Source organism: Polyodon spathula, chromosome 13 (assembly GCF_017654505.1).
Source record: "Polyodon spathula isolate WHYD16114869_AA chromosome 13, ASM1765450v1, whole genome shotgun sequence".
Classification (NCBI taxonomy): domain Eukaryota; kingdom Metazoa; phylum Chordata; class Actinopteri; order Acipenseriformes; family Polyodontidae; genus Polyodon; species Polyodon spathula.
In genome coordinates, this window is record NC_054546.1 from 5,525,591 (window position 1) to 5,548,157 (window position 22,567).

General features: G+C 37.9%; 1 protein-coding gene across 1 annotated transcript; it reads right to left on the reverse strand.

Moving 5' to 3' along the window:
* Positions 1-94: 94 nt before the first annotated feature.
* Positions 95-17,681, reverse strand: LOC121326100 (erythroid differentiation-related factor 1-like). Its single transcript, XM_041269271.1, has 25 exons — positions 16,737-17,681; positions 16,274-16,485; positions 15,541-15,607; positions 15,299-15,424; positions 14,967-15,091; positions 14,442-14,601; positions 13,354-13,455; positions 12,736-12,857; positions 12,420-12,531; positions 12,163-12,310; positions 11,729-11,840; positions 11,290-11,401; positions 10,410-10,682; positions 9,780-9,851; positions 9,362-9,500; positions 8,940-9,131; positions 8,256-8,456; positions 7,815-8,033; positions 7,104-7,330; positions 6,600-6,758; positions 5,100-5,249; positions 4,436-4,589; positions 2,318-2,433; positions 1,585-1,751; positions 95-800 (listed from the first exon to the last, which is right to left on the reverse strand). The coding sequence occupies exons 1-25, from the start codon at positions 16,836-16,838 to the stop codon at positions 638-640; spliced, it is 3,732 nt and encodes a 1,243-aa protein (XP_041125205.1). The 5' UTR covers positions 16,839-17,681; the 3' UTR covers positions 95-637.
* Positions 17,682-22,567: the final 4,886 nt, after the last annotated feature.

The following is a 22,567-nucleotide window of genomic DNA, read 5'->3' on the forward strand; positions in this document are numbered from 1 at the left end:
AATCTTCATTAAAACTTCTCTCGGTTTTTTCATTACATGTTTAACTTTATAAAAAAAAATTTAAAAAATTAAAAAAAAGAAATGTTGCCAGGTGTGTAAGGTTCAGGCTCTGCCAGGTGACCTGTATGCACTAATTTAAACTAGCACTTTAAATATATACGTACCAATTTCACCTACAAGCTGTGCAGAAATATATTTTCTATCTTAAAATACCAGTGGCCCATTCTGTTTTATTTAGTGTTAAACAAACAAAAAAACCAAAAACTCACACTGCCACTAATTTCCAACCCAGCGCTTATTTCCATTCAATCCTCTTTTACACTGAATAGTTAGTATTGCACAAAGTCCTCCCATCAGAAAAAAAGTTACAAATTTCACATTGAAAAATTATTTGTGTGCGATATTTCCTTTTACAGACATTTGCTATTGCATATCTTAACATATGTGAATAAACCAGCATTCATCATGCATATTCCTGAACTCTCAATGCAATTAACCTCCTGGGAAAAAAAAAAAAAGGAGGAGCACCAAGATGCAATAGCTATGTGATCTAATGTTTTGAACAAGGCACTGATGCATAGGTCTGTAGGCTTCATTTTAGGCAAGCCAAACCAAACTAAGGCATAAAATACTGTTTTCACTGTCCTCTACTCTCTCTGTCCCCAGTTCTTGAGGCGAGTTGATCCAACAAGTCCAGTATGAGCTCCACTCTCGTTATAAGAGGTGTTGTCTTGTCCGCCCGGAGCAAAACGGAGTACACCTGCTTGTAGATCTTAAATGCTCCCTCCTCCGCTGGGCCACTGGAAAAACAAATATTACCATTAAAAGAAACAGAGCAGATAAATTGCATGCCAGCAACTGGATACAGTGAATAAACACAGTACAACAGCACAATTCGTAAACAGAAACAACAATATACAAGTTCTATTAACTTTCGCTAACAACATACTTTAGATCCAAGTCTATTTAAGAACGGTTTTAAAAATAACTTTGTATCAAATAAATATTCCTGCTCAGAAGAGCACCAACCAATTTCTCCTGACTAATTTATTTGAAAGGGACTTGGTGCAGGACTAAGGTATTAGTGGCATACTATTTGTAATCGATAACAGAGGTTCTACCACTCACAATGTATTTGGAATGTGCAGTTTTGGGCTTTCAGACTGAATTTTGAATAAAACTGCAATTCCTTTTCACTCTGTTTTATTCTAAATCGTTATGTAACAGGCATCTAGAGATCAAGCACGATGGATACACTGATAGAAGACAGCTGGCAGTAGAACAGTGGTGATTCTACTGATGTGTCGAATACCCCCTAAGATGAAACCATCCCCACCTTACTTAGCATATGTTTGGAACCTTGAATGGATGATAAACTATTAAAACTGTGGCCTAGTGCAAGGGAATGGCACCCTTTGACCTGAACAAAGGGTAAAACTGTGGCAGTGGAATTGTTCTTTACTGAACAAACTAATTTACATATTTTCTACAGTAGTTACGGTTTAAAAGCAAGAACCATTGGCAATTACTGCGCCATTACAATGTAATGAATTGTGCAGCTATTACCCTTGACTCTACCCTCACCTTTTCTTTTTGGTTGCAGTCATTAGTTTCACTAGATGGTGCAGCAGGAAGGACAAACTGGGTTCAAACACATTGATCAGCTTTAACACTTCTTCCATGTTCAATCCAGCGGAGGAGCCACCTTCAGTCTTATTAGGATCACTGCAGTCTTCAGTGCAATCTGACCGCTAAACAAAACGAGAAATTCTTGTAAAAAAACACCCTATTCTTACATTACAAATTTGCAGCAGGATAACATAAGCAGGGAATTAAAGGTTGGATATATGTGCAAGCCAGACTTATATTTCACTAATCTGTAGAGAACAGAAATGCAGGGTACTTGACAAGTATGTACATCATGTGTCACTAAAGTATCCAAGACTTGCATGATTTAGCAAAACTAAGCTTGAGTTTATGCACTCAATCAAATGTCAGTACAGGTATGTTTTAGTTTTTTTTTTTGTGGAAAATCTCCTCTGAAAGCCACCAATGATTGAAAAGAACATGGATACCCGAGTGATCCTAGTTCAGAGATATTACTTTAGTGGGATGGCGTGTTGGTGAACAGTGAACGTATAGAAACTGTCTGCACCGTTTAAATGCAGGTCCTAAACTTAGATAAAGGTGGTGTTATATGCATAAGAGATTAGAAAGCACAAATGTAAATGTTTTTTGGTAAAATGAATTGGTATCGCTCAACTTGCATACCCACTTGGAGCAATGAATGGATTGATATTTGTTGTTCCTCAGTTACCTGTATCTGTTCCTCTAGAAGCTCCTTGTGGATCAGCTGGAATGAGTGTTTCGTCTCTGTCATAATCTCCAGAGCTCCAGAGAGGGTCTTCAGTTTTGCCGAGTTGCTGCTCTGGCCTGCAAATGGAAGAAGAAAAAAAAATATATATATATGCCACTGTTAAATACTAAAAGTGATTCTGAAGTTGACAAGTAAAACGATAACTAAGACTCAGATCAAAAGTACGATTTAGCAACATCACCCTTGACTCCTGATTCCCTCAGGTTTCAATGCTGCACTGTAATATTGTGGAAGATCTGATCAACAATTTTTCAAAAATCCCCCTGCCTGTTTTCTCAGGAAATCTATCCTATATAAATATCCAGCAATAAAGAAAAACAAGTTCCAACTTAAATCTTTATGTAAATCATTTTGGATTAGGTACAACCTAAACATTCTCCTGTCAGACTATGCATTACAATAAGGGTCTCTCCTTCTGTTTGGAAGCAATGAGGTTCTACAGCACTACATGCCAGGTCTGAGTGCTAATAATGCTGGCAAGGTCTGTCATCTCTGCATGATGAATACCAAGAAGGCATGTCCAGTTTCACACCTGCACCCAACCAAGGCGGCAGACCCCTATCTGACCTTTCAACACCACCTTTACTAACCCTTATTAACCGACTGTTGATGAAACAGAGATCCAAAGTACAGAAAGCAAACCATATGATCCATGGGCATACCCAAAAGACTAGCCTACATTCATACTCTTCAGCTAGAACTGAGGAAAGTAACTGACAGTTTACAATTAAGCATAATCACAGGGCAGATCCTGCCATTTAACACCTCATATAGTCACTTTTTTTCTTGATTTACACTGAACAAAAACATAAACACATAAGAGCTGAAATAAAAGATCCCAGAAATTGTCCATATGCACAAAAAGCTTACTTCTCTCAAATTTTGTGCACAAATTTGTTTACATCCCTGTTGGTCAGCATTTCTCCTTTTCCAAGATAATCCATCCACCTGACAGGTGTGGCATATCAAGAAGCTGATTAAACAGCATTATCATTACACAGGTGCACCTTGTGCTGGGGACAATAAAAGACAACTCTAAAATGTGCAGTTTTGTCACACAACACAATGCCACAGATGTCTCAAGTTTTGAGGGAGCATGCAATTGGCATGCTGACTGCAGGAATGTCCACCTGAGCTGTTGCCAGAGAATTGAATGTTCATTTCTCTATTATAAGCCGCCTCCAATGTCGTTTTACAGAATTTGGCAGTATGTCCAACCGGCCTCACAACCGCAGACCACGTGTAACCATGCCAGCCCAGGACCTCCACATCCGGCTTATTCACCTGCGGGATCGTCTGAGACCAGCCACCCGGACAGCTGATGAAACTTTGGGTTTGCACAACCGAAGAACTTCTGCACAAACTTTCAGAAACCGTCTCAGGGAAGCTCATCTGCGTGCTCGTCATCCTCACCAGGGTCTTGACCTGACTGCAGTTCGGCGTCGTAACCGCCTTCAGTGGGCAAATGCTCACCTTCGGGCACGCTGGAGAAGTGTGCTCTTCACAGATGAATCCTGGTTTCAACTGTACCGGGCAGATGGCAGGCGGCGTGTATGGCGTCGTGTGGGCGAGCGGTTTGCTGATGTCAACGTTGTGAACAGAGTGCCCCATGGTGGCGGTAGGGTTATGGTATGGGTAGGCATAAGCTACGGACAACGAACACAATTGCATTTTATCGATGGCAATTTGAATGCACAGAGATACTGCGACAAGATCCTGAGGCCCATTGTCGTGCCATTCATCCGCCGCCATCACCTCATGGTTCAGCATGATAATGCACGGCCCCATATCACAAGGATCTGTACACAATTCCTGGAAGCTGAAAATGTCCCAGTTCTTCCACTCACCAGACATGTCACCCACTGAGCATGTTTGGGATGCTCTGGATAGACGTGTACGACAGCGTGTTCCAGTTCCCGCCAATATCCAGCAACTTCGCAAAGCCATTGAAAAAGAGTGAGACAACATTCCTCAGGCCACAATCAACAGCCTGATCAACTCTATGCGAAGGAGATGTGTCACGCTGCATGAGGCAAATGGTGGTCACACATTTCTTACCTGCCATCTGAAACTCTGTGAAAGCTACCCGCTCCAGCTGTGTCCTCAGCAGCTCACAAGGGGCATCTCTCAGGATCTGGAACAGCTTCACAGCTTTGTTGTAGTGAAGCTCTGCAAGCCCCCGATGTTGTTTCCGCTGGTGTTCGTCCCCCACCTGCAGAAAACCAAAAAAGAGAATATCAATCAATCACATGCATATAAGGACGATTAATAGTGTAAACAGGTTTATAAGGGCATGTCTTTACTAGGTAGTTTCTAAGGATTCATACACGTTTAAAATTTGGATTAGGACCAAACCATGACACATTTTGTTTTGGCAACACCCCAATTTAGCATGGGCCAGGTGCTGCTATTATGGAACCATCCACTTGGATCAAATTTTTAAGCTAAGAGGCCGTCCTGACAATGAAAGAAAGCAAAACCCCAAAACAAGGGGATAACATTACTGAGCTCTTGTATTCTATTCCCTATTCATAGCAGACAACACGTGCCCTTGGAGATCCTTGCAGCACAGCAAGTGAACATCCTTACTTCAGTTAGCTTGGAAACAGGCAGGCTTTGCAATCAAATCATGCATATCTCATCAGGCTACTTGCAAATACAGTATATCCCAATAAAAGATAAAATTTGATCAAAATTCCAGCTATATTGATTGGCGAGCTACCTGATTCCGAAAGCAGCTGTGGTACATGGAGGCCAGTCTGTGATGGATGGTAGCTGCCCGATACTGGTACAGGGGCTGTCGTGCGGATTCCGTGTGGAGATCGCAGTATTTTAGAGATTTCATCATGGCCTCAGTCACTTCCCTTTCAATCTGGAGATAAACAAAAAACACAATAAATATACAGTATCCACCACTTACACCATAGAGGGTTATTTTCGGCAGCTCTTTACAGTGGACAAATATCACTTGCCATTTGCTATTCCCATTGGTTTCAATAGCAAAGGCATCGTTTATACCGTGTGAAGCACGCCATATATTTTAGGCAAACTCCGCTGTTTGGATCTTGTTATGTGCAACTCACAGATTTAAATAACAAACGCAGTTTATACGGTACTAATCGCTCTTACTAATCCACCAATTAGCTGTTTTCCCCTCGTTACCTTCCCTTTCGCATAGATTTCAATACAAAAGGCAGCACTTTACTGTAGTAAGCTTGACAGATCGATCAATCAGCTGTTTGCACCTCATTACTGAGCGATAACCCTGTACTGTACCTTGGCTATTTAATCCCTGCACGCAGGATCGGGTTTACAATCTGAAAAAACAGCACTGACTGAAACAGCAAGCAAGGCTGGAAAGAGAAAAGCAATGCATATCAGCACGAGAACTCAGTGTAAATAAAATGTCTCTGTTAGATGCTGTGCGCTTGCTTAAGCATGTTTGGAACTCTTGTCAGTCAGCAAACAATGCAACATTGCTTCAAAAAGCTGGGGTTTCTGTAGTTGAGGAGGGGAGTGCTAACAAAAACACAACCGAAACTGAAACTCTGACACCAGAGGGGGTAGGAGGAAGAATTCTCAGCCATCTCACCTTGGCGACCAGGACGCTCTACCTGAAACAGACACCGATGACATAAGCGTGCATGCTGCGATTGTAACACAGACATTTCAAATCTTAATTTGAAGTCCTGCTCTGATCAAGAACCTGGACCTACTCCACATGAAAGTAATAAAGATTTGTGAAGAAGTGTTAATAAATCCTTTCAACTTGTTAGTTGTTCGCCACAGCAATGTTTTACACTGTTCACTAGAAATTGAAATGTGTTAATCATAGCCTCGATTTATTTTATATTGTCCTAAAGATGGTTCTTTGTTCTTGTCTTGTCCAAAAGCAGTCAGAAGATTTAATAAAATGCTATGTTTATTGGATAAACTCAAGTTCCATTATTTTATTTTTTAAGGGTGTTTCTTTATTACAGATTATAAAATTGCAGTTCAACAGCTCTAGAGTTAAAACCAACTTCCATTTTTTCGTTATTGCACCTAAGAATGTACCAGCATTTCCAGCTTACACTTTCAATTACTATCAACCATTTCATGCTTGATTTTCAAAAGGTATGCACGCACTCAAAGTGTTTTGAGTTTCACTGCGTTTGCATTTGAGTCAAGTCCATAATATTCAACTTGTTGTACAGCACTATATACCCATGATCTTCAGTACCTGTTCCTGTGATTTTCTGGATAATGGAGCATAATCCTGCTGCACTGTAGCCAAAGTGAAATAAGTTGTAGACAGCTCCCAGTTCACAGAATCCCAGACAGCTGGATGCATCTCTCTCTTCACAAGTGATCTCATTGCCTTCAAATAATAATCTATGGCCTAAAAGAACAGACAAGAATATGCATTTGACAATTTTCATCGAGAATATTTCATGTGACAAATCTAGTAAAAAAAAAAAAAAGTTTTGCATGTATAGGCATCATTATGTGCTTATTTAGAATATTTGTCTGATATCAAAACACAGTTTCAAAATAGTTTTCAGGAAGGCATTGTAGCTACGACCTGTACGATTAATATAGATTTCTAGATTGCTGAAGACAATTTCTGACTATAAATAATATCTTATCCATAAGAAGCAAAAATTAAAGCACAAAAAGGGTCAAAATTATTCTCTATAAAATTATTTTCCAGACACTTCAATTCCAACTCATTTAATTATCATACCTTATTGTAATACAAAGCCTCTTCAGGTGAAAACTCTCCTCTCTTGAGGTCACTCCCTATTGCACAGTGAGCTTGTGCACAAATCCTCATCAGTCTTCCTGTGTTGCACAGGAGCAGAGCAGTGTTGGTGGCATCTCCGATAGCCTCAAAATCCTTAATGCCTTTCTCAAAGCAAGAGAAACTTTTCTTCCAGAGTTCGTGTTCTGCAGTGGATACAGCTTTGTTCACTGCACAGAACAGACATAAAGAAAGGGAGAAGGGTTTTTATGGGAGTGGGAAAAAAACTTTGGATGGAAACACTTAAGGGGTCAAGTGACTTGCTGCAGTTAGTCAAGCGACTTACCAGTTGGGTTAAAAACACATTACTCATCTTACCAGTGCCAAATGTGAACTCTGGACTGTTTGAAAACTAATACAATAGTAGAAGTTACAAAATTCCTTAGCAAATTCCCTTAATAAAAAGTGTCATTTGCTTAGCTGCTTGTGCTTCACGCCATGTTAAAAAAAAAAAAAGATAAAAAAAAATAATGGTTTGTGATGACACAAATTTATTTTTATTTGTTTTAATTTTTTTTAAAATTTCTAAAAAAAGTTTTTATTCCAATTTACAGTCATATGCGTTCTGCGTGAAGATGAAGTTAAAGGCTATAACAACATTACAAGGATCTTCCGACACACTTTTCTGCGACTTCCTTTCAGTAGGCCGCTCACCTGCCCGCTCGGTTTGGACTGTGGCTGCCCGATTCATATAGAAGACGCCCACCTCGTTCCGGATGTTGCCCAGTCTCTTCAGTACCTGGTTCAGCTGCTCTGGACTCTGCTCCTTGAAGTCCCCAGAAACCACAAGGTCCCGGACAGCCTCATAGCACTTACAGCTGACTGAGAGCTGGTGCTCAGGGTCTGTTGCTAGTTCTGTTATCATATTAAAAGCTGTAAAGCCAAAGCTGTATTAAATTATCTGTTCAACCGTCACCATAAAAATATTTGTGTGCGTGTATGAATACTAACGTACCTTTACTTTTTTTTATTTTTTAAACATGCTATTAATTAGAAACACAGCGTTTAATGACAATAGCTGTCGACAGAATGCACCCAGGTTGTTTTAATACTTTCAGTGTGAACAGACTAAATGAAGTAACTGCAACCACTGACCTTGGCAGCTGGATTCCCTGTGAAGACTGTGCAGGATTTCCTGGTCATCTTTAGTCTGGTAGTTGTATTCTTCCAGATAAGCCGCTCTATTACTGGTGTTTTGGGCCAGCATCAACTGGATATCCCCACACAGAGACAGACACTGGCTGTGAAACTGCAGAACCTCGGTGTGCAGACTTGTGCTCACAGAACAATATGCATCTGCAAAATACATTACAAAGAATACAATGAAGAACTGGGGGACAAAGCGGGTTATTACACTGACCCTTCACTTCCAGCAGCCTGGGTTTAAACTGACAGCCCAAAAAGGTCCTGATCTGAATAGGAAACGTTGTCCTTTAGTCTAGGACGATGGTTCTCTGGTGGCACTCCTCAGGGAAACATAAGGGTTTCACTTCAGATACAATTAGAATGATGTGCGGTCTGTCAATCCAGTTTCATAAGAACCGCTGAACAGTAGTCCTTGACTTTCTCACAAGTGGAAACCCTTTAAAACTTTAGTTTTATTTTTTTGTACCAGGTTCAATGGGAAGATGGACGACTAGTCAACCCTGACAACAGGTTAATGATCATTTGGAAGCTGATTGCTCAACCATGCTGGGTAACTGGTTATTTCTCATGCTAGGTAGTCTACCTTTCCATATTCCCCCATCAGGTTTAGGGTTGCAAAAGAGTAATACCCACCATGGCACTGTAAAGCTATTTTGATATATCTCAAAGCTCTGCCATATTTCATAAGATTGGTCGCAGCATCTGACAGCACATAGTAAGCTTTGGATGCCTTGAGAAAAAGCTGCAGCTTCATTTTATATTGCCAAGAGCCAGGAATTATTCCTGAGCGAGTTGGATGCTCAAAGTCTTCCTGACAGGGTTCGTCTAGGAAGGAAAGACATACAAAGCGCAGTTAGCAAGTTGAAGTGGTCAGTGCATCAATCTGACTATACCAAAAAGTGCGGCAACATCTGAATACCTTAATACCTTAATGTCTAATACACATTGGGTAAGACCACCAAATACGAATAGGTGGTTACAATATGGCAACAATAATGATTAAGGGTTTGCTTTTGTCTTGGTAAATGGTAGATTGAAATGCACAGCAATGTTACCTTTGTCCAAAAACAATGCGATTTCTTTTTCCACTGCACTGTGGGTGATGTCTTCATATTTCAGTGGGATAGGGGTGTTGGGATCTGCAGCTGGGAGCTCACTTTCCTTCTTAATACTGCCATCCACTGCTTTCAGCCCCTTTCAAGATAATCAGAAGCAGCTTAAGATACACATTCTCCTATTACTTTATCTGGGACATTTTTGCTGATGCTTGCTTGGCTCCTGAAAACAGGGGAATTAGTCCTACCCATTGCTATACTGTACTACCATCACTCAAGACCAAACAAAAGGCAACATTAAAATCACCTGCAATTTTATTAGTATATCAGTTACAATTGTCATGCATACTGGTTACCTGCTGTATAGAATGAAATTGTATTGGGGTTGACCATCCATTTTAGAGTACAAGTTACAAACCTTTAGAACGTATCCGAGAACAAGCCGACACCGTTCCTCCAAATCATGTGAAACAGGACAGGTGTAATTAGGCTTTATAAAAAGAAAAAAAGAAATGTTATTTTCACCCCCCCGGTCTCAATTTAAGCAGTTCAAAAGGTATAACCTGAGATTATTGATTTTATTAATTATCACCAATAATCTTTCATTTCAAAAACATCGTGGGGAATCTTCTCAAAGATACATTTTATGTATTTGCTTTTCTTTAGATGGAGTTTGTCTTCACCTGAATCGTGAAAACTAGCAGTAAATAGCTGATGATTTTATACATTGTATCCTCTGGGGTGCTGCACAATACAAGTGGATAGCCATCCCACAAGTGGTCACAGCGGCTGTCCACGAATAGAAAAAAAAAACATCTTCTATCTTACACAGGTCCTATACTATATTCAAGTGCTTTTATATAATACATATATTTTTAGAAGAATCGACCCAACTTGTAACGGCCACTTAAGGGACCATCTCAAATTGTTGCATTAATGTATTACTGTATATATAGGGTACAAGTGACTTTATATTGGGAAACATAAGTTCACCAGTGTTTATCAGAGTGGTCTCTATAGACAGGCTGTCCTTCAGTATTTGGCTGACCCGTATCTGGTGAGTTGACTTGTATTTCTCGGGCACGGAGAGCTCCCCCACTGATTTGATGATAGCCACGGCCTTGCTGTCATCAGAGGTGTCCTCGCTGGTGCTGTAAGAGCCGTTCTCGTCACTGTCCTCTGGAAGCTCCTCCTCCTCCTCCTCCTCCTCGCTGTAGCTGTCCTCAGAGTTCCCGCTGGGCAGAGACTCCCCGTCCTCGCCCTTCCGCGGCTCGTCCAGCTGGAAGAGCTCCGACAGCATGAAGTTCGCTGAGGCAACGATCTGAGGAAAAGGAAAAGGAAAAGGAGAGGCAGCGTGAGTTTGAGAACAGATTCCCAGTCTTGAGAAATCAAATACGGCTCCCACCCGAAGTCTGAATCGGTCAAGACTGTTTGTGAAACTATTAAAAATACTAAACATTTTTTGTGGACTTATTAAAATATTTTGAAACAGTTGACATAAATAGAACTTACCATTACTTGTGTTACAAAATGAGACGGTGCTTAAGACACATTGAAAATATGCTACTGAAGTGCTTCAAAATCCTTTTTAATAATTTCCCTTTGATTTAATATTTTCCCTATGAGTTTCCCAATATTTCTTAGTGGTTCCAAGTTCTCTCGGCCTGGTTTTATCAAATTTCCTTTATAATGCTCACTACTGGTTTTCAACTAAACCTAGTGCAGTGGAATCCTAATTGGTCTTTGATTTCCTCAACTCAGGAAGTCATGTGAGGTCAACTATAGCAAAGGCCAGTAGTACAGTAAACAGCCAACAAAAAGCCCCATGCACAGGCTTATTCACATGTCTTTTCTTCTGAAAGGTACAAGACTTTGCATCTTAGTTGACTGTAATAAAATTTCATATGTTACATTACATCAGCTGTTACCTGTGGGTGTCTCTCTTGGTCCAACAGTTTAACGCAGTTCAAAAGCAGTGTCCTGATCGTACCATAGTGCTTTTTGTTCTGACCCTTCTTCATCATCATATTACTGGCTACCCTGAAAAAAAATGGCTTGGATATTAAAGATTGTGATTAAAAAAATTCAAAAAAAAAAAAAAACATAAAATATGATTATTTAAGAAAACACACTTAAACATTACTTACTAATGAATGATTATTATTATATGTAGAAGTATATATTTATATATTAATAGCAGACTCTCTTTCCAGGGTTAACCAAAAATAATAATGGCACATACATGTTTTGACAAGGTTTTGATTAACATAAATCCACAATACTATACTATACTTTTCTGTGCATCTACATCATGAAATAATATATCTATTAAACAACCAATGGCTTTACTTGTTTGACAGTGCTTACTTGTATAGAAGAACAGCGACTGGCAGAGTGAAGGGGTTCTGGTATTTTTCCTCAGTTGTATCCTCACAAAGGGTGGTGAGATCATACAACTTCACTATATCACTCCCACTGGCTGAAAGAGAATTCCAATTCAAAACTCATTAAAAGAAAAAACATTTACCGGCCAGACTGAACGCATGTCCGCCCAAGCTACTTGATGCAAGTTCTGCCAACGGTTTGTGAAATATTACTCCACTCAAACACCATATACAATCATATCACAAAATAGAGAAACCTTTACACAGGTTTAGTAGTGCATCAGCCGTATTTTGTCTGGCTAAAAAAATTTTTTAAATAAATAAAGGCCTAGGTAGGATTAGCTCAGCTGTCAACCCTTTTTTGTGGGGCGAGTCATATTTCTCTTCAATTAAAATCCCAGATGAAACCTCACTTACCTTTAAAAAGCCAGTAGGTATGTCCCTCTTTAGTGCAGTTTGATTTCAAAAAGGACAAGATGTTCTGTGCGATGTCCTTCACCACTTTGGTAGAGAAGGTTGAGTTGTCCAGGTCAGGGATGTCTTCTGTCTTTATCATTTCATATTTCTGCATAAAGAATACAGATTTTAGCCTTTACCGGAATCAACCATCATTCGTTGACTGCAGCCAAACTCAGTGCTGTTCCTTCTAAAAGCTGAAATACATCTGCACCTACCTGGACGATGCCATTCACATGGAAACACATAACCAGCTCGGGGACATTGCACATCAGATTGTCAAGCCAGTAATCTATCCCAGTCAGCACGTTGATTGGTTTATTGTAATCCCTGTAAAGGAAAGACCATTCTTACTGCATTTTACACACAGAGAATGCACTATTGCTGCTTCTTTACAACTCAATTCTAGCAAATAAATTCATATATACACCAGCATTAAAACTGCTGGCTTTAGTCACACACTGACAAAATGATTTCACAAAGGGTGCCCTCTGCACAGCAAGTAAAGAATTACAGGCTCAGAAGTTTACTTACCGGAGACGTAGACTGACAGCAGGATATCGACCACCTCCGAATATTGGCATGTTCGTTCCCACCAACATGTGAATGTCCTCAAATGTCCAGAGGATGTTACGAACAAAATCATTTTTCAGACCCTTTTAGGATTTAAAATAAATACATACATTTAAAAATGTTACATTTGTGCCTTAGTAGCATGAAAGCATACTGTGACCTAAAAGTGAACACACAGGTCAATAAAACCAAGAGATAATGAACCGCATCTTATATACTGAATGTCATGACCTGCATAAAACACTTCCTATTTACCTAACTTCGGAATCAAATAATGTATTAATAACTCAGCTACTGTTAAGTGCTACCCCTCGGAAGGCGTTGACCTTCAGTGTGTTTTTTTTTTTTTTTTTTTTCAAGATTACTTCTGCACACTACATACTGTACAACATTCATATTCCTGGGTGATGCTAAACTGGATGAAAGGGGAGAAATTTTAATAAAAAGAAACAAACAAAAAAAATAACTTTACATGGATCCATTGTTAATTTCCAACATAAAAAAAAAGAACAAAAAGCATTGTGGTTCCTTTGTAAAGGAACATGGGGTGAAGTTACGTGCGATTGTGTATCATCATACCTGACTGCTTTCCCCTTCATTGAAAACAGTAGTAAGGTTTTGCTCTTTGGGGGTAGAGGATACATGCCCCAGTGCAAATGTGTTCTCGAGAGGTACGCTCTCCTGTGAAAAGTGGAAGCACAGCAGTTTAAAATATGCACAACTTTAAAATAACCCAGTTTTTTTTTTTTGTTTGTTTTGTTTGTTTAAACTTTGGTATATGACAAATGAATTAATTTTGATTGTGTACTACTGTCAGGAAAATTCTGTACATAGATTGGAAGAAAAGCTATATGCAACAAGGTAGCATTAAGAGACCTTTAAATAATTGGCTTAAAGTTTTCAGAACTGGTGTTTTTTCACACTGAAAACAACATAGAATAGAAATAATTCAGTACAGCAAAAAGCCAGGACTGGCATCTTTGCTAGTTACCCTAGAATTACATTTTATATCATAGTACAACAAAAAACATAAAACTTTAACTGCAACTGTTTATCGCGACGTATATATATTATATATATATATATATATATATATATATATATATATATATATATATATATATATATATATATATATATATATATATAGACAAACAAAAAAAATAGAAAGGTAGACAGTTGTTTTTTGATACTTTTCCAAATTGGCTAGAAGTACAGCTGCATCATAATTCAAATTATGCATCGTAATCCTAGGGTTAGAAAACATTATGCATTTTTGTTGCCGTATAGTTGCAGAGCTCTGATACAAAAAAGAAGAAATGTCTATTTTGAAAGTCATTTTGAATGTTTCAGTTTTATAAACCCCATGCAACTTACATTCATACAGGCACCTTTTCTAAGACACCTGTGTGGAAAGACAGCACCCACAGAGGCAAAATCCATCATCCTACTTGGCTGTTTAGCTAGTGTTGCATATAATGATAATTTCTTAAACTTTTTTAATATTCTGGCTCACAGATCAGGCTTATACCCAAAATTCAAGCTTTTACCAAGGACAATATGCAGAATCTGCAGCTCCTATAATGAGGGCACATACAATAATGCCACTTCATCTAGGAGGCCATAACAAGTTAACAGAAACACAACAGCAACGGCAGAGTATTTACTTGTTTGGGAGCAGATGTGTCCTCAGAGACAGACGTTGAGCTTTCCAAAGGTGCAGGCCATGAAGGGCCCATTTCACCCCTTTCAGGACCCTCATCCTCTCTCTGTGCAGGCTCCCCAGTAGCAGCTGGCACAGGCTCTGCAGCCCCATTTCCATTAATACTGTGAAAACATCAAAAGGTGCTAAGATTACATTGTCTCCCAGGTTACAGAAAAGGGTAAGGAACGTATAAAACAAGGTTCTTTCATGGCTGTTTTTTTGATCCATTTTATCTGAAAGCTGTATGCTTCTGTTCAGGCATTAGAATTAGGTTATGAAATTGTAAAACCCTATAATCTCAGGAGGACGCATTAGTAAGGCAGTACCAAGTTGCTCATTGAAATCATTGTATTTCATCTCAGATTTAAATAACATTTCACAAGTCAACTAAACACTTTTTTTTTACCTAAAAAGATAGCAGATGATAGCAATTAAACACAGAGGCATGATGACTATGTAGACCAATGTAATGACACAGAGAACTCACCTGTAGTACAAGAATTTGGAAAGAATAGCCCTTTGGTACCACTGCTCCTTGCTCTTCTTTTTTCGTTGCCATTTCTGATCTACTAATCTTTGATAAAATTCTTTTAACCAGTTCCAGTCACCAGTCTAATAATAATTAAAAACAAAAAGATATTAAAATATACGCGTACATGAAACGACGGTAAACATAACGCTATATTAAGAAATTATGAGCAGCTTCGGACTAGGTTCTAATTATATTCCCCACAGCTCAAACTTCTCAACATACCCTGTTGCCTAGTTTAGCACTTAATGTTACTATAATGAGGTCTGTTTTTTTTTTGTTTTTTTTACCTGTGAAGACCTCATGAAGAGTTCCTGAATATCCAGCTCATCCAGTAACAGAGTGCGTCCCACGCGGTGAACAGCCATGCTAACATGAGACTTGCTGTACGGGATCTTGAGAAGCTTTTTTATGTTCTAAAGAAGAAACGCAAAAAAGGTGAAAGTATTAATGTCTCATCTTTACTTTCTAACCATAACAAACCCTAAATATAGAGAAAAACATGGAACGGCTGGATACTGTACATACATACCTCAGAATCAGAAACGACATCCACATCCTTTCCAATTGAGTCAATAAAGTCATATGCCATTCCGAAGCTGTTAGGAGGAGAAAATAGATGTTATATATGGTCCAACAGGAAGTACACCTATGACCAAAAGTTTTGCATCACTCTAAAGAATTAACAATTTTTGCAACATAGTCAAATGAAACCTGCTGAATGTTACGTTAACATATAGAATTGCATACCGTTTGTAGATTTCCAAATACATAACGAAAAACTGATAAAAATTGAAAAAATTGAATCTAACATGAAATACTGTACTACAATTGTTGTTTCTTTGATTTCATGATGTCAAAGATCTAAATTAAGTTCATACTGTTTTCTAGGTGAGGCAAAACTTTAGTTGCACACTAATTATATCATTCCTACCCTCATCAAGTCAGAATCTGCAAGTCAAAGACAGCAGTTACTGATAAACTTAACGACCCCTAGCCAATGACTTCAGTTGAGGTTTAAGAACGAATATAGCTGGCTAAAGGTCTAACTCGTGCTCACCTCGGTATTATGATTAGCTGAATGTGTTATCGTAATTCAATCCATATAGGTGCGAGTAAAGGCTTTCTCTACTTACAGGTAAGTAGATAAACTTAAAAGGTACACATGCTTCTGGTACACACAACTCTTTGGTAGTATAAAGTAAAGTATGCCTGCTGTCTGGCACACGAATGGAACCGACACGAGGTTGAGTAAAATATTTTACCTTGAAAAGGGTTTGCTTTTACTGCTGGAGCCCAGAATAGTCGTGCCAACTGGTCCGAGCTCAGTGCTTTCACGAAGCCAGTTGGCAGGTGGCAGCTTCAAGTCAGTTTTCTCTTGAAGAAGCGCGTAGGTTGTTGGAGGTGGAGCGGTGGAGTACTTTACCACGGCTCTGCTTTTCACTTCATTAACGCTCCCCAAGCACATCACTTCTGTCTGGAAACAAAAAGATAACAGAGAAATCAGAACCAGGTTTTAATATGGGCTTCATTAGTCCCAGTGTATATGTAAGAAGCTCAGGTGTGTCTTATTAAACTCATTGTAAAGCAAGGAACAGATCAAACTGCTATGAAATGGGAGGCTTATTTCCACCCCTGGGACCCTAGGTGACATGCACTTCAGTTCGTGTTGTAATTTAACAGTACGGTTTTTTTTTTCGTTTGTTTGTTTGTTTGTTTATGCCTCACGTGTTTTGTATCTTCTCGGCATTCCAAAGGTGTGTCGTTCCCGTTTTCTCCAGCTCCTGCAATCGACACAGAGGAATCGGAATCACTCGGCGCAGCGTTCATTTTGCGTCTGTCCGAATGTTAGTAATGTCCAGGTTTTTTTTCTCCTGTGGCATACGTTCTCTGTCATCAAATAACGTGTGGATTACCCAGACGGTTTAAAGCAGGTACACCAACTACCAATGTTGCCTTCAAGTTAAATGCATCCCGAAAGGTAATTCAAATTGTACTATAACAAAATATAGCCAGGCAGTCTTGAGAATCATAACATTATAAACCTCTCTTGCACGCTGCAAGTGCAAGACCAACTTTGACGTGAAACAAAAGCTACCGTGTTTTAAAATAATCCGCCTTTAACTCAGTTTAGCGTTTGCATCACTGGGTATTAGTTTATTTAATTATTATTATATGCTGCCTGTCTGAAACGTTATCTGCTCACTCCACTGCCTACTGCTGTGTAAAAAAATAACCTTAGATGTAACCCGGAAATACATCAACGTCATTGACCTTTCACGTCCTGTGTTCGAGAACGCTCTGGAAATTCCTCCCTTGCGCTAATATTAGATACCTCGAGGAGCCCAATAAATTGATCGAAACAGTGTCGGATCTAAATATCGCCACTGTTTACAGATTGTAAATGTTAAAACCTACTATTCTTAACAGACTTACACAGACTGCTGGTGAAATTGGCTTTTAAAAAGTCCCCTGCTTTAAGTATTTTGACACCCGTTGTCACTTACGACTGAAGACAGCAACTGTACATTGACACAGTTATTGCTCAGGAAGCAAAACACACCACATGTAGCAAAACAATCTAGCTTACTAGCCCTAGAAACACTGCTAGCATATAAATCTTAAACTGTATGGGAAGTAAACCTGTACGTCAATGTTCACATTCCACGACACAGCACCCTCACGGAAGCATGACTGAACCAGGAAGTGACTTTTGAGGTGTTTCTATGGTAACCCATAAACTCCATTCAGCGTACTCGAGCCTGTCAACGTTTGTTTCAGGTATACACTGCATATTGCAACGCAGAAGAATTGCATTACAGTATACTGATAAATGACAAATGACTGTCTAAAGTCTGTATTCTGAATGCTCTAAAATGCCAAAATGAGGAAATTACAATCCGTCTCTCGACATTGATGGGAAACGTTTTTTTTATTTATTTATTTATTTTTATTTTACGTATTCAAACTCTATAGATCTATATATTATCTAATATATATATATATATTCTTATATATCTATTATATATATATATATATATATAATATATTATATTATAGAAGGGGCACTGTGTTATATTGAACATATAATATAGGTATTGCATTTGGACATTTAATATTGATTCTAAAAGTTTATGATCGTTAAAATGTACGGTATTAAACTTTTCAATATTACGCATTTGTAGGATTCTGTGATATATAACGTTTATTATATTGAAAAAAGTACCATACTTGATATGTAAGTACTGCAGTAGTTATGTTGTGTTATTAAATATATTATTGAAGGTATTATTGTTAGGTAAATGTCATGTTTACCAAAGTCATGACACGCCACAGTAAGGATTTATTTTTTCCTTAACCAGGCACAAGCAACTCATCGATTCACCTAGACTCTCGCTGAGAACTTTTTAGAATGAAGCACAAACAGAAAGCTGAACAGTAATCACATTAGAAAATGTAATCATTGATGTATAACAGCAGAAACAAACAATCTGCACAATAAATCTTCCAAATGTGCATTCATTGCCTTTGTTTTGTGTAAAGGTGTGAGCCCTAGATATGAAACTGCTAACTAATACCATCATGTAGTTTTCTTTTATTCATTTACTTTTAGAAAACCATAACGTCAAGAAGTTCAATTTAGGGGATTGTTTTTTTTCCCCACATGTATTATATGGTGATAGTTTATTTTGTTTATCCAATTCAAATATTCACCATTGTCTGACTTTTGTTAAATTATATCTATCTATCTATCTATCTATCTATCTATCTATCTATCTATCTATCTATCTATCTATCTATCTATATATATATATATATATATATATATATATATATATATATATATATATATATAAAAATAAATTGCTACCTGATGTTGTCTAAGTCTGAGCTTGGATAGGTTAAGTCCAAGACAAATGTGTGGCAGGTGTTGCTACTGGGTTAGTGCAGGACACTTCTCTTTCTGAGCCACCATGGGGTTATGGGCACTGTGCTGTAAGAGGTGCCATCCTACAGATAACATACAAATTATTAAGATTTATCAGACCCTCGTTAAATACAATTGATATGATTGATGGGTGTATTGAATTGTTGTGTTCTATTAGTGTCACTTACCAACATCAATCAATCAACACCTAATCAGAATGCTGGAAACTTCCTTGTCCTGCAGCTTTAACCTTTATTAGATGTTGAGAGCTATATGTACACCTTGTAAAATCATATTATTGTTTTATTAAAACGCATACATTTTTGTAATGAAATTGCATTAGGCACTGCTATTGCAGCAGATATTTTTTATTGCTGAACTTTTAAAAGCCTAAAAATTCTAGCCAATAACCTATCCTTTAAAAATAAATGTGCCTTATGATTTGAGGTTTTCTAATCTCAGGCAATACAGCCTTTCACGATAAGGTAGAGTGTGTGAGAGAGAGAGAGAAAGAAAATGTCCTTTACAATGGATTCAGGTAGGTGTCGTATGTTGAATTCAGGGCACTTTAAACCGATTGCTTCAAATTCCCTAAATCCAGAGAACAGCCCTAAGAACTTGCATTAACTTGCATGATTTTAGATTTACATAATATGTAATACATGTCTGATTATATAATAATGGACATTTTATTATTCTTCTGAGAAATACTACAGTACTAAAACAAATGTAAATTATTTTTTACGCACAGTACCATGGTCTTTAAAGTTTCATGGTTTGGGTTTTTTTTCCAAAAGGATCTTACTTTTGTATTTTTCTGCTTTGTAATTCAGCCCAAAACTGAAAATGCTATTCATGTACATTGAAATGCACCTTGGAGTACACATATTTACATGTTGTTGAAAGGCACAAAATTCATAAGATATGTTGCTTTTCCGTATCCTCTCAACTGTATGCAACACATGTAGCAATAAAATATGTTTCACAATCAATACTGTGTTGAACTGTCTTTCAACGTATTCAGCTTAACTAAGAAATGGGATCCTGGAGTGTTACACATTGCCAGTCAGGCACATGCAGAAAGATGCAAAATAAATGCATATAGTGAGGGAAGCATCAATTATAATCAGGGTTATCAGATAGCTTGGTAGGAGCAGCAATTGTTCTGTTTGCATGCAGCTGCAGGAGCATCAGACCTGACTTCCCTGCATATAAAAAGGCAAAAATCAATTGCTCAGCGAGGAACTTTTACTGTGGCAAATCTAATGGGATTCTTGGGCAAAGTCATTACTTCAGCTTGCATTATATTACTGTCATGTGTAAAAGAGCTACAGAGATATAAGACCAAATGTACACAATTGTGGTTTGGGTCTTAAGACTGGAACAATTTCAGACACTATAGTAGAATGCTTTATTGCGTATCTAGGCTGAACTGGGAGTTCAATTTGGCTTCTTCAGTTTCACATTCTTCTCCTAAAACAATCATCACCATTTGTGGCGGAGTGTCCCGCCCCTTTATATTTGTAAGTGTTTTATGTTGTATGTAGCGTGTTAATGTTGGTGTTTATGTATAAAATACACAGGATATAAATATGGGTTACAAGCACAACTGTTTAAAATGTATATTTGTATTTAGGCACGAGGCTTGTACAACACTTCACGTGCAGGTAAAAATGTAATATGTGAGCACGGGGAATTATACTTTATTAATTCACGTGCAGTTGTACCGAGACTCCAATTGAATGATTGATTAGCAAACGAGTCTCGGTACAGCTGCATATAAGCAGCATGTTTTCACTCACTCGGGGTTGTGTGTTCGGGAAGTGGAGAACGGATGAGAGAGAGGAGAGTAATTTAAATATAAACAAATGCTAATCGTGCGAGAGGACTCGTATGATACTTGTTGGGTTCTTTCACTTTGTTTGTTTGTCTATTTACTTTGGCCAATGTGCCCTTTATTTTCAGTCATGTGTTTTTGTTTAAATCTTTTGATTATTATTATTATTTACAATAAAACTCACTGCCATTCATCAGTGTTTAGAGTCTATTTCTGGTCTTACTTCACCAAGATCTTTGACAGAATTAACAATAAAACATTGGCTATCTGATGGTACAAATTAATTTCCAAATAAACCAAACTGCACTTACAGTATTTGGCCACCAGTGGCACTGTGTGTTATATATAATAAGTAGCGGTCATAATGTTTTCTTTTCATTAACTTCACATAGATTTTTCTTTTCAACGTACAGCTGCTACGGTGTATGGAAAGGCCTTTCTCTGTTATCTAGTAATTTATTGATTTCTGTATGTCTTGAATAAATGTGGCTGCAGAGGTAATTTCAATAACATAAGCCTAAGAATGTGAGCACAATGAGTGAGATCAGTCATGCTGACAGTTTTTCCAATGCCACTGAAAATAAAAGCCATTCACCGAACTTCATGACGCACCACATGGGAGACACTTCCAAAGCATAGGACTTTTAAAACATTTTTATATAGCAAAGCTCAGCTGCATACATTTCAAATAACAAATAACAAATAAATAGCAGTTCTATCAGAGTCTAAAGTCATTTCAAAGGGTGGGTTGTGGAAATGAATGTCATTGTCTGTTATTGGAAGAAGGGGAATAACAGTTTACAGGATACCTTCCAAGAAAAGGCTTTGCTGCATCACATTGTCCTTTAAATATGATAAATGTAATGAAACCCATTCCAGATCCCTGCTGACTCCCAGCTCTCTATTCTGGTAACCAATGCGCAGTAGGACTCCAGGCTGCTGAGATGTTCATATATTTTTTATATACACGGTGGTGGCATCCACAATATTTTGTATCTAAGAAAAATGTAGATTTTATTAAAAGGTCATGTTAATAACTATAGTAGTAGTAATGTATACATGTTTAGTTAAATTTGATAAGAATTAAAAACAGTTTGTTAAAAACAGCCATCCTAATTTAAAATCTTTAAGTATGGTGTTAAAGGTTTTGTTTTATTGTTATATTCAGTTTCATTTTGCAAACCTATCAGTCATGTCAGGTGATTTGTTCAGCCAGTATTCTAATGAGTATTATAAAACCTTCAACTACTCTTCCAGCTCATAATTCCACCCTAGGGACAATATTGTTACTGGTTTTAAAATGAATCCATAACTTCAAAACAGTCAAATGCACAATATGTAGAAATATTAAAGATAAAGGGTTACCATAATGCATTAGCACAGACATTTTTCAGTGTATCATCCTTTTCAGATGTTTAAACTAGCATTTACTATAGTCTTGCTTTGTCATACTTATATCACAGCATACTTTATATAAGGGTTAACTTCAGTCTTAAAATGCTACAGTATATCTAGATATTATCTAGGTTAAATGAAGCAGTAAACAACAAACAATGTGATGTTGATGGTACATCAGGAGATATGTGTCTGGTGTCAGATTGAAAGGCTATCCCCTTAGGGTAAGTTCACGAGGAAACTGTGTTACACTATTGATAGTTGTGCTCCAGTGCTGGCACCGTACACCTTTTTGAGAGAAGAGCAGTAATCACTAAAAAAAGCATGCAATGACTGATATGGACTGGAAATAGAAAGCTAATGCACTGGGGCTCAGCTACTCATTTGCTTGTGAATCAA